Source organism: Salvelinus namaycush, chromosome 15, assembly GCF_016432855.1.
Source record: "Salvelinus namaycush isolate Seneca chromosome 15, SaNama_1.0, whole genome shotgun sequence".
Taxonomy (NCBI): Eukaryota; Metazoa; Chordata; class Actinopteri; order Salmoniformes; family Salmonidae; genus Salvelinus; species Salvelinus namaycush.
Window position 1 is genome coordinate 25,452,313 of NC_052321.1, and position 17,311 is coordinate 25,469,623.

The 17,311-nt window shown below is 44.2% G+C and overlaps 1 protein-coding gene and 1 pseudogene across 2 annotated transcripts; one reads left to right on the top strand and one right to left on the bottom strand.

Annotated features, from left to right (window-relative positions):
* LOC120060351 overlaps nt 1-17,073 on the bottom strand; it is a 39,248-nt pseudogene extending 22,175 nt beyond the window's left edge.
* LOC120060350 (BTB/POZ domain-containing protein 6-B-like) lies at nt 2,518-5,723 on the top strand. Of its 2 annotated transcripts, XM_039009583.1 has the most exons (5): nt 2,518-2,854; nt 3,084-3,369; nt 3,577-3,667; nt 3,763-3,881; nt 4,320-5,723. In XM_039009583.1, exons 1-5 carry the CDS (start codon nt 2,764-2,766, stop codon nt 5,350-5,352), a joined length of 1,620 nt encoding a protein of 539 aa, XP_038865511.1. In that variant the 5' UTR covers nt 2,518-2,763; the 3' UTR covers nt 5,353-5,723. The 2 variants fall into 2 exon arrangements, with proteins under 2 accessions (XP_038865511.1, XP_038865512.1); XM_039009584.1 differs by lacking the exon at nt 2,518-2,854 and having other exon boundaries at nt 3,050-3,369.
* Nucleotides 17,074-17,311: the final 238 nt, after the last annotated feature.

Genomic DNA, 17,311 nt, shown 5'->3' on the forward strand with positions numbered 1-17,311 from the left:
AACGCGCAAGGCTAATCAGATTTCCTTTGAAGGATGCTGTAATGTGCTTCTCAAGCAGCTCTCACCTCTTTCTTAGTGTGGCCTCACACACCTTCACTACACTGATGGTACGGTGGAACTCGTGCATGCAAGCAGCGACCAACAGGGCTGAGAATACAAACAAACTCACAGGTGAAACACACTATCCATCCCACACACCTTGCCAACACTTATATTTACAAATGTACTCACCAAATGTTGTGTAATATTCATGTAACAACGTCATAATACCCTATTAATGATAATCTAAGTCATTAGATAAATCATCAATTCAGTTTTACAGTAACCCATGCTACTGTGCATGGAGTCAGTTACAAAACGCAATGTCAGTTTAAAGACGGATGTACGGTTCCGTTTTTACACAAGCAGTTTGAATCATCTGACGTTCTAGTAGCCGGCTTTTAGCAATCCCACAGTCTCGCTCACACATTCACTTCCTATTGAGTAAGAAGCTCATCTAAACTTTTCCATCCTTCATGTAAGCGAATCCTCTCAATGATTAATGATGAGCAATTAATTATTCAGATATTGCAGCTGCAGAGGAGAGAAAGGGAGAAAAGTGAAAATAGGAGCGTAAATGTCCACATGCCCAGGGAAGTTGGCTCTTCAGTTTCAAGATGTCTTGCCAGCAATACATCCGAGCAGGGTTCTGTTCAGGTCCAGTAAGTAGGGAACAGACTGCAGTACACTGTCGCTGATTGGAGCCTGTGGTTACTTATGAGCGTTACCTGTGATTAGTGGTAACCTATGAACAAAGATCACCTGTGATTGTAGCCAAATCTGACCTAGGATTACAGTTCCCTGTAGTTTGGATTACCAGTGGATATGGTTCCCCTGTGGTTTCTGTTATTTATGATGAGGGTTAGCCTACCTGTGATTGTGGTGCTAACGTGTGGTGGGATTTAACTGTTGCTCATGGTTACCTGCACCACACAGTCCTAATGGCCTCCGTCCAGTGTGCATCCAGTCCCTCTTCATCCTCTGCAGCAGTCGCAGTGCTGTCGTGGACACCTCATGGTTCTTCTCCCCAAACTCCAGCATGTGAGCAAAGCGAGGGATGTACAGGCAGGCGTCTAGAATGAGAATGATACACTCTTCAAGATCCAACCAAGACAAGCAATAGTAATATGCTAATATATGCACTGCAGATGTCTCAATGATATACGGGGTTTACAACTGTGTGTAGACTACATTGATCAGAAAGTGGTATGTCTTCAATGAAAATATAAGAAGTATTGGATATCTTCATACCATTCCCAGTGGATCACATTGTGACCAATAAGGACAAATAGTTACACTTAGTTATGTTGGATCAAATGATCTCTTAGTGTACAGTTGGGATAGAGAAAGCACGGTGTCAAAATTGCAGCTGGGGATCCGAAGTGCCCTGTGAGAGAAAGACTGCCAGAGTTCGAGTGGGGCAGAAAGTTTCCTATGCTCAGGCAGTGAAGAGAGTAGAGGATAGCCCAAAGGTGAGTGATTTGACTGGGAGATAAATAGCAGATAAATATTTGGTGCGAGTGATTTTAGTACAGAAGATCTACAGGAAGTTGAGAGAAGTGGTTCCATCCTCCCAGGCAGATGGACGGGATCATTTAGGGCCAAAGTACTGGGATGGTGTGGTGGGTGTTTGTGGATAGTGTTTAGGTATAGGGTTAGATGACTGTGCAATTTTCCCCATTCCCCTTTTGTTTGTGACTAAAATGTGCAGTCCACACCCCGACCTGCAAAAGGCAGCAATATGCAACACAGCGTCTAGTCTGATAAAAATGTACATCAAGACGACAAATTATCCCTTTGGCAGCAGCAGAGCCCTCTGACTGGTAATAGGATATGGCCAGACCCCAACCCCTGTCCCTAACCAACCTCTTCTAAGCTAACATGGCTGCTGGGCTGGCTCTATTCAAGTTAACGAAGTAAACTTCAGGAACCATCCCTTCTATGATCTAACGCGCCCACATTCACCGAAAGGTAAACACCAGTGCGGTCTCGTGCTCTCAGATTTTGCGCGTGCCATGCATCCAATAAAAAAGAAAAAAAAAGTGGTGCGGCTGATGTTAACTCAGCAATACAAAAAAGGAAATAAAGGTTAAAGCTCAACAAATTTTGCGACATCCCAAACTTTGCCTAATTTCTGACGAGTGGAGCTATTACACAACTAAACCAATCGGATATGACATGAACAGTTTAAAGCCAAATTACACAGTGATTACGCATAAACTATAATAAGTTATTTAAAATAAATGTAGGCTATTATTACATCAGAAACAATGACCGGGTTATTTTCACTGTAACAGTTTATATCAGTCGGACGCTGCAGTGAATTGTAGAGTGGGAGCTGGTGAGTTACTTTATTTTTTTAGCTGGTGAGTGGCTTGGGGGAGGCTCTTCTGGGCTTCTGACGTTGACGGTATGCGTAAATCTGATTTGTTGGCAGCGAGCTGGGCGTCCGAGAGGATTACACCAAAAATAAAAAAAATAGACAGCAACTAAAACTCTCGACCCGACAAATGACCATTCACATCGTATCCAGACTGCAGCTAAGGAGTAACCCACGCCTTGTCCTAGTTGATAAGTAGCTTTTGGAGAAAAACATCTGCCAGTATTTGCTCAGGAAAACAGCGGACTCTAAGCGAGCAACGATTATATGGATTTACCATCTGCTCGAAAAGCGAAAACATAATACGTTTTGGGGAGACAATTCAGCGGCAACAAGAGGATGAAATGAGAAAGAGAAAAAAAGTATTCAGCTTGAAGTTGGAATACAACCCAATTGGACGGATATTGTTTATGTTGCTCTTACAATTGATTCGGGGTTAGTAGACTTCATAATCGCTGAATTTATGCAGCATAGTTCTATAAATGACACGATTTGTGTATCAATTGTCAACACAGAATAATAGCTACTACAGTAGATCATAGAGTTCGTGGTTTATTTATAGGAAAGGGATAAACGCTTTGTGTGCCGATGCCAACAGCAGATTGCAGGTTGCTCCATCATGGTCGGATCATGAAGTGTTTGACTTTTTTACTCTTACTTCCAGAAACACTGAAAAAGTCTAAAAAGACTGGGAAACACACAAGCAGGTTACCAGTATGCTATGAGATTCTAACCCTGTCCCTGAAGAAGAAGATGGCTGCAGAACTGTACCCTGCGACCACCAATCTAACCAACAACGTTACTACGGTGACCGCCAGTGACAAGAAAAGCGATGTGCAGGTCACCCAGTCAACAACCACTGCAACAACACCGACCACCCAGCAAAACATAAACAACAACAACGTCGATCCTCCCAGCTGGCAGTCCTCTCACCCCACGCTACGGGAGAGGTAGTCTCAACTATTTACTTATAATTCATTATTTCTATTTAGTAAAAGTTTGACTTGGTTTACATTAGCTTATTATGTCGTTTGTCCATAATTAGAATGACATCGCATTGTGCATTCTATAATATATGTATGACTGGCAAAAAACAAGCCCTATATGGAATAGCCCACGTTGTCATTATACCTAATTCATAATCTTCTCCCTTCTAGGAATGCCTTGATGTTCAACAATGAACTCATGGCCGATATACATTTCATTGTTGGTCCCCCTGGTGAATCTCAGAAAGTACCAGTGCACAAGGTAAGCTCCATCTCCAGTTGGAAAAATAAGTTTACTTTTCAGAACCGTCACAAATATGATGAGTGACTAATGTGTCCGTTTGTCTTTCCCTCCAGTATGTGTTGGCAGTGGGTAGCTCCGTCTTCTGTGCCATGTTTTACGGGGATCTTGCAGAGGAGGAGTCCGAAATCCATATCCCAGACGTGGAACCTGCTGCTTTTCTAATTCTGCTGAAGTAAGCCACTCGCTCCTCATACATGACAAGCACAATGTTACTTCAAAATAAATGATTACTCAGCCAAAGCAAGACGGGTTAAGTGCCAAAATGCTAGAGCACCAAAGGGCATGGGCAGTAGTGTAGAGCACTAATTCCAGGTCTCTTTGCTCTTTGTTCATCTTGAAGAAAAAAATATTCAAAGCCAATGATTTACCCGAAGGTAATAGGCAGAAGAGAACATAATGGCTCTTTTTGTTGTAGATTCTATAACAATGTCATCCGAAACCAATGCAATGAGACATTGCTTCTTTTTTATCCCCTTGAGAAAATAGGGCAAGCTGTGCCAAGTCCTCTACCTCTTTTCTTCAAAAGAATATCTATCATGAATTCTCCACATGCTGGTCTGCCTTTACTAAACTAGAATCTCATTCTCCTCCTCCATTTTGTTCCCTTCAGTTACATGTACAGTGATGCGATAGACCTGGAGGCGGACACCGTGCTGGCTACCCTGTACGCTGCCAAGAAGTACATTGTACCAGCCCTGGCCAAGGCCTGCGTCACCTTCCTGGAGACCAGCCTGGAGGCCAAGAACGCCTGTGTGCTGCTGTCCCAGAGCCGTCTGTTTGAGGAGCCTGAGCTGACACAGCGCTGCTGGGAGGTGATTGACGCCCAGGCCGAGCTGGCCCTGGGCGCAGAGGGCTTCTGTGAGATCGACTTGCAGACCCTGAAGATCATCCTGCAGAGAGAGACCCTCAACACCAAGGAGGTGGTGGTCTTTGATGCCGTGATGAGCTGGGCCACAGCTGAGTGTAAGAGGCAAGGACTGAGGGCAACCACCCACAACAAGAGATCTGTCCTGGGCAAGGCACTCTACCTGGTGCGCATCCCCACCATGACCCTGGAGGAGTTTGCTGATGGGGCAGCCCAGTCAGACATCTTGACACTGGAGGAGACACATGACATTTTCCTGTGGTACACAGCGGCCACCAAGCCCAAACTGGACTTCCCACTGGCACAGAGGCAGGGCCTGGCGCCCCAGAGGTGCCACCGCTTCCAGTCGTCAGCCTACCGGAGCAACCAGTGGCGCTACAGGGGCCGCTGTGACAGCATCCAGTTTGCAGTGGACAAGCGGATCTTTATCGCTGGACTGGGTCTGTACGGGTCAAGTGGCGGAAAGGCCGAGTACAGTGTCAAGATTGAACTGAAGCGGCAAGGGGTGACCCTAGCACAGAACCTGACCAAGTTTGTGTCGGACGGATCAAGCAGTACATTTTCTGTGTGGTTTGAACACCCAGTTCAAGTGGAGCAGGATGCCTTTTATACGGTGAGTGTCGTGCTGGACGGGAATGAGCTGAGCTATTTTGGCCAGGAGGGCATGACGGAGGTGCAGTGTGGAAAAGTGACTTTTCAGTTCCAGTGCTCCTCGGACAGTACCAATGGGACTGGGGTGCAGGGGGGACAGATCCCTGAGCTGGTGTTCTATGCATAAACTGGATTGGTCATAAAAGGAGCGGTAGAGAACATATAGACTATACTGTACATCCATATGTTCCAGCCTTATAAATAATGTAGCATTAAGACACTAGAGTGTCAGACTAAACAAAATACTATTTTTAAGTCAAGGAACGTTTTATCTTATTTATAAAAATTTAAAAAATGTTATTTGTATTATTTTAATTAACGCTGCAAAAAGCAGTCCCTTGTAAAAAGTCATATTGCACTTGTGGACAGTCTCTGCAATGTTGTTTTGTACATAGAACACAGTTAAATGGTTTGCAGCTTGATGCTGATCAACCATGATGTTCCTGTTTGAGAGCTTACGAACCTGCAGAAAATCATAAAAATGTTGTGAGATAAGCCACAGATGTTGCTGCTCATTATTATACAACTCACCTGCATGTGTGAAATCTGTTGTTTTGGTGGGATTATTCAGTGTCTCGGTACACTGAGGAGTGCTACAACCAAGCTGGTAAAAGTGATGTGGTCAAGACGCCATCATGACACCTTTGCTTCCAAATATTTGTTGTAGCGAAGTGACCAATTTTAGCTCAGACGTTTAATGAATGGTAAATACTGTAGGTGTCCTTCTCAGCAAAAAAAGACAACACTTCAACCAACAGCATTTGTCCAAAAACACTCATTCAACTGTATAGTTCTTTGTTTACAATAAGAACATAGGGAGTATGGGAGGCAGATGATAGGTACCTATGGCGGGGGCGTTGATGCAGAGCTCTCTGGCCAGCACCAGAAAGGTTCTACCCAGGACGTATACATTTACCTGTGAGGGAAAGACAGGGAAAAGATTAAGACCAGAAATACATGAAGGTAGTGCAACTGTCACTGAAACCCACCCTGTCATGTCCAGAATGTCCTCGTAAGGATACATGATCCAGAGTTACATAACATGAGTAGCGTGTGATCAAATCTGGTATAGTAAGTGTAACTTAATGCTTAGCTGGCATACTATCTAGAAAGCCCAGTGATTTTCCAGACCAGGGGATGACTAAAGCTCTAGTTTCTAGCCCAGCTCCGTCTCATTCCTCCAGGCTAACGCTCCAGCCATTAGGGGGTTTGGGTCTCTACCAGACACAGACAAGCTTTCACTCTTGGGTCTATGGCAGCCACAGTCTGATCTATTTTAGGAGACGGGTCCTGATTAAACATTTGTACACACAACAAATACATTGTTAGCCAAGCACCATAGCAACCAACAGTGGAGGTGGCACATGTCAATCCAGACAGAGCGTGGAGCAGCCTCCACCTGGACCCTGTCCATGTCATAGTGTCCCCAGGGATTAGAGAGCACACGCCTCGGATGATGGGGAGGTAGATCACCATGCATTCCCATGGGAGGGGGGGGGGGGTGACTACTGCACTGGCCTGGGTGAGGCTCCACAAATGGGGGATTAGTGGAATATCTACACATAGCACACTGACCCTAGACTGGACAGGCACCCCCATTCCACTCCTACCCTTCAAATACCAGAGGGGGGGGGGGGGGGGCAGCTCTTCAAGGACAGCTGGGAGCATAAAAATAAAACTGTCCAGCAGTGTCTCTGAGAAATGTCCCTCCACCCTAACACTGACTTTATATGCATAAAAATTGACCTATATTTATACAGTCCCTGGCTTTAATTACAAAGCACAACATACTGCACGGGCCAACATCCATCTTGTTGGATGTAATAATCATGGTCAATATGGGCATGGGATCATGTATAATTTTACAACAAAAATGAGGAAACAACTTTGATGTATGCGACTGTTCAATCATATTCAGAAACGCTTTCATTTCTATAAATTATGGATAAATGTCAAAGCGCAAAAACTCGATCACAGGGTTGAAAAAAAATATAGAAAATTAGTGTAGGCCTACTCATTGGATACTCACCTGCAGGAGGTCGCTGAGGTAAAGCAGCATGTCTGAATGGGGTGGCTTATAAGTCAATAAAACCACAAGATAGTAAAAAGTGTCACCTCAGGCCAGCAGCATTTGTAAATACATTTAGCGACAGCTTCTGGGGGAATCAACCACCCCGTGACCTCTGAACTCCCTCCAGCACTCACCCCCATTAGCTTCTAGAGACACCCGTCTCCTGCGACCAACACACCCCCTGCATCAGTTTCCGTGGCGACAGGTGCACCCATCCAACGGCAGCCAAAGTAGGTTTGCGACAACCCTTTTTTAAAAGCCTCACAATGGGGTTATGGTCACCACTGAAATGGAAAAAAATAATCCCACACAGTCTGGAGATGAGATTACGGACGACTCCCTCAATCGGTCATCATAATAACAAGTTCCTCAGAGATAATAACAGTCGCTTAAAGCAATGCCATTTCAGTAGTATGGGGAAGGAGGGAGGGAGCTTACTTCCGAGCCCTGCCTGTGAAACGTGACGGTTTCATTATGATGTGAAAACTTGGCTGTCATTCATCAAGATCATGGATGTGACCATAGCCTAAACCTTTAACAACAGCACCTGTGGGAACGATCCCACTAAATGTATTAATTGATGGTCCCCTGAGCCTCCATCACAAATATCAAGACGTCCCTCCGCTGAGCTACATGCCATTTCAGCTGTTAGACACACTGAACAAGGTTTGCCTCGTGTCCTCATTCTCAACTTATCATGTCAGTCCTCTGTGACAGTACTACAGACTGTTCCCCAGCTGTGGAAAAGGAAGTAAAGTAGAGCTATTTTTACTTTATCAAACACTCCATCTCCAACAAACACTGAAACACACACACACACACACACACACACACACACACACACACACACACACACACACACACACACACACACACAGGTAAACAATGTAAATGGGAAAGGCTTTGCTCTGCTCCCTCTTGTTCTATCAGATAAAAACGATGTGTCCTGCCCTTCCTGTGAAACCACTGGCTGGTACATAACCACATCATACTCAGAGGCAATGACAGGGAACAATAAACCAAAAAATGGCAGCAAAATTATGGGATTTGAAAAGTTGATCTGCTTAACATTAGGACAGTACAGAAACGGTATTTAGTAGGGATGCACCGATATTACATTTTTGGCCAATACCGATATCCAATATTTTCCTTGCCAAAAAACCCGATACTGATAACCGATATTTTAAATTTCAGAGGCCTTTTAAGCATTCTAATACAGTTAAAATGTTCACAGCGGTCTAAGGCACTGCATCTCAGTACAAGAGGCGTCACTACAGTCCCTGGTTCGAATACAGGCTGTATCACATCTGGCCGGGATTGGGAGTCCCATAGAGCGGCGCACAATTGGCAAAGCGTCGTCCGGGTTTGGCCAAGGTAGGCCGTCATTGTAAATAAGAATTTGTTCTTAACTGACTTGCCTAGTTAAATAAAAAGGTTACACACACACAAAAAAGTTATTTTGTTGGCATTTACGTATGTCCCCATTACCAGTGAAACATAATCAAAACCTATTTCTTTCACTTACTTGCTGTGCTGTTTCATTGTTAAGTTGTTCAGTCTCAACCAGGATTTCATCATACATGTCAAGCAGTGAAGCTTCAGCTCTGTCCATCCGTGGCCTCTCTTCATCTGTGCGCACTGTCACTGTGTCCATTTCCATCTTGTCCAGCTGTGTGTGTAACATTTCACGTAAAACCTGTTTCTTGTCTGCATCGAAGTAGCGGTCATTGTACCTAGCATCGAGCATGGTGGCGACACTGTAAAGAGGCTCAGAGAGAATGCCACCGAATCGCTTGTTCAGTCTCGAGTACTTTTGTAAGTTTTAACCCCACGGTCTGTGTCGGCAGTTTTGTTGAGCAGGCGTTTCAATGCCATGACAGAGGGTATCACGTCTGCTGCAGACGCAGTTGATTAGCTTATTTCTCGAGTCAGTTGTTTGAATGGCCCTAGGAGTGTGTTCATGTTTCAAACATGTTCTCAAATGCCATTGAAATGGCAGCAGCGTATGAGAACCAGCACATTCTTGAACATGCAATACGGCTTTCCTCTGTACAAAATCCTCGTCGACCCACTGTGCTGTCAGACTCAGCATGCTCATGGGGCTGACATCGCTGGTCCAAATGTCAGTCGTGAAGCTAATAGCAGTGACGCTCATGGATGTGAGTTTCAACAATACTGTGTAACTCCGGTAGGGAAACATCTGAAAAATAGTGTGTACCGGGGCTCGACCAGTCGGCGAAAGCCAACATCATCCACGACAGAGAACGGTTGATTGTCAAGGGCAATGAATTCCATTATCTTGGTGTTAATGGATTTTGCCTTTGAGTTGTCTCGCTGAAATTTTCTTACTCTTATATATGACTGCTTGACTTGAACTTGTTAAGTTGTTGGAAGTGTGCCCTTAGTATTTTTCTGCTTTTGTTCTCTGTTGCTCTATTTTTCGTGGCATCATTACGTCATCTACACACTTTATATAGGTAATACCTATTAGGTATGCACGTCAGCTTTGACATCGGTTTTGCACATCGGCGTTAAACTAGACATCGGGCCGATGTTGGCATTTTTAGCTAATATTGGCCGAGTCCGATATGCTCACCGATATATTGTGCAGCCCTAGTATTGAGCACAACACAACCAGTGCATTAACACAATTCATGCCCAAAACTACTACAACTGCTGGAGATTGATGCTACAGCTAACGTTACAAATATAAAAAGTGTTTGTTGTAGTATAAACATTTTGCATTCCCCTTTCACCTCACTCATCTCCTTCCTTCCTGTTACTCCCCCCTCTGCAGTGTGAAAGGATACGAGGTGTCCCCTCTGTCCTGCAGACAAGGTAGATGCATGCAGCCACCACGTGGGCCACCCGTCAGCCCCTTGTCAGGTGTTTACACACGGCCATCTTGTAGAAGTTAAAGGCCGTGTCCAGGCAGTGCTGGTTCAGCTGCAGCTGGTGGCCCAGCGTGTTGATCTGACGTCTCCCTGGAGACACACAAACACAGGCATGTCATTACACAGCCCACACATGCATGTCGTATTCGTACACACCTACACTCAGACGCACCCTCAGGTGCACAATAAACAGAGTAGACAGACAAATATACACACAACTGACAGGGCATGTAATTACTGTAACAGAGGTTCAGGTGTTTCCAGATCCATGTGTCCTCTGTTCGCCTGATGAATTTTGCATGCAAACACTCAGACATTATACACAAGCAGATGTCCCAGTCAATACACATAAGTACTTGAGAGATGTGTGTGGGAAACTACTGCTGCTGTTGAGGTAATGCAAAATCTTACTGCGCTACAATATTCCCCCTGCTTTGCTGAACAAATGTCTTGAGATTACAGGGCATCCGCACACCACCAGCATTACTCATACCACTCCCTCCACATTCCCCTCATGTCATCAAGTTGTCTGAAAAACTAAAGACCCTGATTTCTATACAGGCCTTGTCTAAACTTCTTCCGAACCCCAACCAGCATTACCATCTGGTACATTTACTGTGACAGCTGGATAAAATCTAACCACCCTGTCAGGGAGAAGTTGGAAAGCTCCCACACTGGAGATATATTGAGGCCATATGGGTCAACCGCAGGACATATGGGATGTTCTCCAGTAATAGGAAAAGCAACCTGTTAGTCATTGTGAGGAGACGTGATGAGTTGGGGCGGGGGGCGGGGAGCCGTGCCGGTGGGGAGGGATGATTCCAGTCATTAATCAGAGTGTTGGTGGGTGAGAAAGAACAGAGACACTGGATGTTTAAGGAGGAGTGTTCCATCACAGCACCACTCTTGTTCTCTCACAGACAATCCACACAGCATGACATACCTTTCACACAGCTGTATCCACGTCTCTCTCTCTCTCATCATCAGCACTTAACAGCATTGATCATCAGTATTGATCAACAGCAGGAGGCGCCTCAGATGACTACAGGTGACTGGGAGATAACTGAGTACAATACTTTTACTCAGCCAAAAAAATTTAACTTCCAAATAGACATGACTAAACAAACAGGACAGGAAATCATCAAACCAGGGAGCACAGACTGATTGAATGTACCTTACCAGACAAAGGAAATTACATCATCATCCCTTTCCTGAGGCATTCCAGCATGCAATGGATGTTTGCCTTTGCCAACCAAGATTTACTGTAGACACACCCTGTTTACCTCCTATTGGACATAAAGGAAATGGGTTGTCCCTACCAAGTTTGTTGGTGAAGGCAAAACCACTTTATAAGTACTTTTGAAATAAAGTGCTGATAAGGAAACCACTTAAATAGGGGCAGAGGCCCATGTAAAGCAGATGGTATCAGTTTAGTGTGTCTAGCATGAGGCAAAATGCTTTTCTTCCCAAGACATTGAAAGACAGCATTAAAACAAAGGTTCATCTCCTAGCACACCTACATTTACTTGTTATTAGGCCTGTTGTAAGTGCAATTAGTCCTCATGATGCATGCACACCCATGCTTTAGGAATAAAAGTGCTGACCCTTAATGTTGACTCACCATTCTGCAGGGACTGGGCCCGGGACTCCCTTCCAACACCTGTATAGAACCCTTCTCAAAAATGTGGGTTCCTTCCAGAGGCTATAGATACAGGAGAATGAGAGACATGACACCCCAAGAGTGCAATCTTAACATTTACAAAACAACAGGCATTCATCAACATCTGCTATAGTTTCAATTACAAAAATGGTAATATAAATTTTAATACAGCATTATTATATTATTGGACACAAAATAAATAAATTTGAGTGTGGTCAACAAACTTTTTTAAGTGTGACAACACCGCATGACAACAAATTGGTCAAAGACAGTGAGCTCATCTCAAACTAAAGCTAATACAACACTGCACTCTAGTGGGGATTCAGGAGAACTTCAAACAGATGTGCCAGGAAAATCCAACCCCACCAGAAAGCCAGTCTACAGCTGACTGTCCCCTCTGAACAATCAGCTGGGAAGCTAGCCAGGGGCTGTGGGCCAGGCCACATCACTGGGTTAGGTTTGGGACTGCAGATTACAGGGTCTGGGAGAGGGTGGGGAATGTCATGCACCCTGCTAAAATGTCATTTTGCAATCCAATTGACTAACTTCATTATGTCATGAAAAACTGCATGAAAAATGGGATATGAGTTTCTTATAACCAACCTCTCAGAATATTATGATTCATTTTATTATGGCATGTCATTATTTAATGTCTTGACAGTCCAGTTGCACCCACCGTCTCCAGCTACGAACTGTCACACAGCCGAGGAGCCTCCCCCTCCTGTCTCCACGAACTGGACCTCAGACACAATGACGTTGTCCTCCAGGACAGAGCCACAGCCCATGCACACGGCATCACCTCTGGCCTGGTCCACATCGATGTCCGTGCCCTCACAGTTCTTACACACTCTGGAACTCATGGTGAGATCTGGTCACACAGCACAGTCTAGAGAAAAGAGAAGAGACAAGTCACATTTTGGTGTATGAGAAATGCTGTAGACATATGAAATGTTGCATTTATTGGATACATAAAAATGTGTTGTACTCTTCCAGCCAAAAGGTCGTGGTCAAGCAGGCATAAACTACTACCACAACAGTGTCCTACACTTAAACTGCATGAGATGATGTCTATGAATGAGTTTGGAAGTAATAACAATTGACTATTACAATAAAAAGATGCCGGAGAAGTGAACACTTTCTTACATCCTCTGTAACCTGACCCTGGATCAGGGCTTGGGGGATAATTCCACCACTACAACCCTGCTACGTGGCAAAGCCTGGTGTGGTAATCTAGCTAGCTAATTGTACATTTAGACATTTCTGTAGGATGCACTGGTAGTGGTGCAACATCAATGATCTTGGCATTGCCGTCAATGATTGTTCAGCATGTTTAATGTGGCAGCTAGCTGTCAGCTAGCTCTTCATCTGCAGTGAGGGTTGGAACCTGTCTGGCAGCAAGGTTGCTAGACTGTATTAACTAAGTTAGCTTGCCTGTGTAAGCTAATGGGTAACCACGGTTTCCATAGTGTGGTGATGAATTGTTGAGAAAATACTGGATAATGAATACGCACCCGCCAAATCCAACAGCAATACAGAGGCGATACTGACCGCGATGTGACCTAGTAGGAGGTGGCTAGCAAGTTTCCCGAGCAGAATTCCAGAATTCCCGAGCGTCAGCTTCTTATGAGTATTCCTTCTATATATATATGAGTATAGCCTTCTATATATATTTAAATGTTTTGTAGTGTCTTGACGAATGTATCTCACCCAAATGTACTGTTATTTGGGTTCTAAACCGCACATTATTTACTGTCATGCCATAACTAGCCAGTGAAATACCATGCAAGCAGGGGCGAAAATCTGATATCAACTTTGGAGGGGACAATTACATGAAATTTTCTCAAGAGCAAATCCTGAGGGGGACACCAAAAGTAGTGCTGTAACACATAGCCTACGTTGTAATATGTTAAATGTATATTGAGGAACCATAATCACTACTACTGGATAATTGTTAGGTACAGTAGTTAACTGAAGGGTTGTCCCAACTTGTTCAAATGTTTAAATCATTATAATACTACTACTAATAATAATTATAGCAGTGTTCCTTATCAGTCCAGTATGTATGCAGGTATTTGTACTTACAACCAGCAATACCAAGAAAGGCCAGTAGGTGGCAATGGTACTGTACACTGTATGGGTGCAGTTTTCGTAAATACAATGAACATGGTGTGATCTCGTCTAAAATAATCTCCATAGAGAACCATCACAAAGTTGGTCTCCGTATTGAATTGACCTTTTAATTTGACTTTTTCTGATACATTTATATAGTCATTAAATATGTGCCACTGGCCTGAGTCTACTACAATAGCTTTACAAGAACAAAAATATACAAATAAGTACAGTTCTAAAAGCAAAGTAACTACTTCAATGAATAACCCAAATAAATCAACCAAAATATCCTTCAGTCAGTGTCTCAACTCTTCAAACAGCAGCTATGGACAAGTATGTCACACAAAGTATGCAATTTTAAATAAAATAACATTAAATAAATAATTAGTAAGTGTACTGTCATGTACTGAAAACTACTAAACAAAAGAACAAATATCATACTATACACCAGGGGTTGTCAAACAGGGGTCCGTGAAATTGCAAGGGGTCCGTGAAATAAAAAAGTGTAATGAACGTATTCAGTACCACAAGGTTTCCAGTAACTTTACACATAATATAGAGGGGGTGGAGGTCCCTGAGGACCGCTCAAAACCTTGCCTGCCTTGCCTCAAAATATACAGGGGTTCCAATACCCCAAAAATGGTTGAGAACCACTGCTATACACACTACTGAACAAAAGAACCAAACATATGTTTGTGGGTTTCAATGGATCCAACAAATTGCTGGCAGACATTTTCCCTCTTGAGACTGTCCAGCCTGTCTATGTACATTACAGACAACTACGCCGTTCAGTCTCTCTTGGCCCATGCTAGCCAGTAGCCAAGTCTTTAACCTGCGGAGTGCACTGAAACTCCTCTCAGCCTCACATGAAGACACTGGCACCACAAACAAAATTCTGATCAGCACCTCAACTTGGTCAAACAACCCCCGCACCTCCACTGGAAGCCTCCTGAGGACCTCTGCTGCCTCTCCACTGCTGCTACAGGGGTATTTGTTGTGAAAAAGAGGGATCTGCACTGAAAGAGAATCTATGTTCACCTCAGGGTATTGATCTAGAGACTCATCCAACTCCCCCGTGAGAAGCGCACTTTCCAACTTTTGCAGGACGTGTAGATTGTCCTAGTCAAAACGGTCGCCAAACTGAACCTCCACACCATCCAACACTTAAAAAAATTCTGCCCTATAGTGATCCACTGCTTTGCCAGCAAATCGTCTTGAATGCGTCTCAATGGATTCAATAGAGTCAATCAATGTTGTTGCTTTCTCATACAGTCAAAGGTAGCTTTCGTCATTTCTCTTGCCCCTAAGAGATGACCGCACACACTCGACTGCAGCCTGCATACCAGAGACAGTCTGAGTTTTCTTCTGCAGTGAAATGTTTAGACATTCAAGCTCTCCAAGAACAGCAGAGGCAAGTGTGAGGCCCAACACAGTCTTGCCTTTGCTGAAGTGCTCAAATATGCCACTGGCAGTTGAAGCTGTCTTGGATGCAGTTTTTGCCATCTCCTCTAGGCTGCTTAGTACCCGCTCATACTGCCCTAGCACAGCTCTAATAGCAGTATTCAGCACAGTCCACCTTGTTGGACATAGGGGTTTCAGGGTGGTCAAATGTGTATCTTTGGACGTGGCAATTGATTCAAACATGCTCTTAAACTTTCCTGACTGGCCATAGAGGACACCTAACTGATGGACCCAAGAAAGGGAATCCCGGATCAGTGGGGAGGCTGAGCAGCCAGCCTGTGTAATCAGATTTACACAGTGTGCTCCACAATGTACATAGAGGGCTAATGGCTGCTGCCTCCTCATAATTGCCTGTGCACCTGTGTATTTTCCTGCCATGTTTGAGGCACCATCGTAACTCTGCCCACGTAAGCCAGACATGGGCAAATTGAGCCTCAACAACACATCAGTTGCCACTTTTGCAATGCCCTCGCCTGTTGTCTCCGACACCCTGTATAGCCCAATAAACTCCTCGTGAGGGACAATGCCATGGTCAACATAACGCAGACAGACACTCTCCTGTTCAGAACCAGAGACATCTTGAGTACCAACCACAATTACTGAAAATTGTACAATCGGAAGAGACCTAATCTCAGCTGCAATGCCTCGAATGACTGTATTGGCCATGATGTTTAGAATTTCATTCCGTGCTTTGGGGCCTTTGTACATTGTGGTACGCTCTGTTAACCACTTCAGTAAAATGGGATCATCCTCTTCTGCCCTAAGTTTCTAAAGCTGGTTTAAATTCCCACTGTCATCCGTGTGGCCTCTAAAGGCTTGTCCCTGTCTTACTACATGCCGCACCGAACTAACAATTTTCATCAAGCAATGCCTTGCATCCTCCTGCTGTTTACCCCACGCGCTGGATAACTGGACACTGATTGGATTTAGCTGGTGTGCTGTTACAGTTACAAAGTGGCGGTGGGTTTGGCAGTTTTGGTGTGCTGTGAATTTTTCAATGGCTTTACTCCAGTTCCTAAATCCTGCACTAATGAAGGCAGCATCTGCTCTTTGGCCAAAATATGGCTGGCTTGAAAACCCTTGGCAACAGTGAAAACACAACACTCCTTTTATTGATGGATTATAATGTAGCCAGGGGAAATCGCGAAACCATCTCTCTTGAAACGTCAACACTCTGTTGGCAAGAGTTTGCGGTTCTATAAATTGTGGGTGTGGCTGATATGGTTTTGTGCCATCACTGAGGTAACTGGACAATGCTGTGCCACTGTCCCCTATACTGGTCCTGCTGGCAACAAGGGTGACACCTGGTCCTGCCGTGGCTGTGACACGGTCCTCTGAAGTCTCTCTCCCTAGCTCTTTCCCCACCCTCACTGACTCAGTCTGTCTCCTAGAAAATAAATAAGGTGTTTGCAGTACTCGTAACTACCGGTACCCAAAACTACACAATCACAACAGCAATACCATTGCCTTAAACAAATCTTAGTTCAGTCACCAGTTTAAGTTGAGAGTGGGGGTATCCATGGCCTTTTCCAATTATGTCCCTATTTTACAAAATAAAAAAATTGAGAACTTTTCATAATGTAGCCAAATAAAGACTCAACAAACTTACCTGAGACTCCCTGTCTCTGCCAGTCTGTCCCTGTATATCTGTCCCCAACTCTGCTGTCTGTGTGCCATCTGTTGCCTGCTCTGCCTAATGACATCATTGTGAAACATTTCCATTAGCATTTCACTTCTTTCTTATGAACATTTTATCAAATAGTCTTTGAGATATTAGGCTACTAGGGTTCTTACTTTGCGTTTTGGTGTACTGAAAAATACTCTGATGTCCGTCTTTATTCTGCCATTTTTCTACCTGGCTGGCTGGCTGGCTGGTTACACACACACTCAG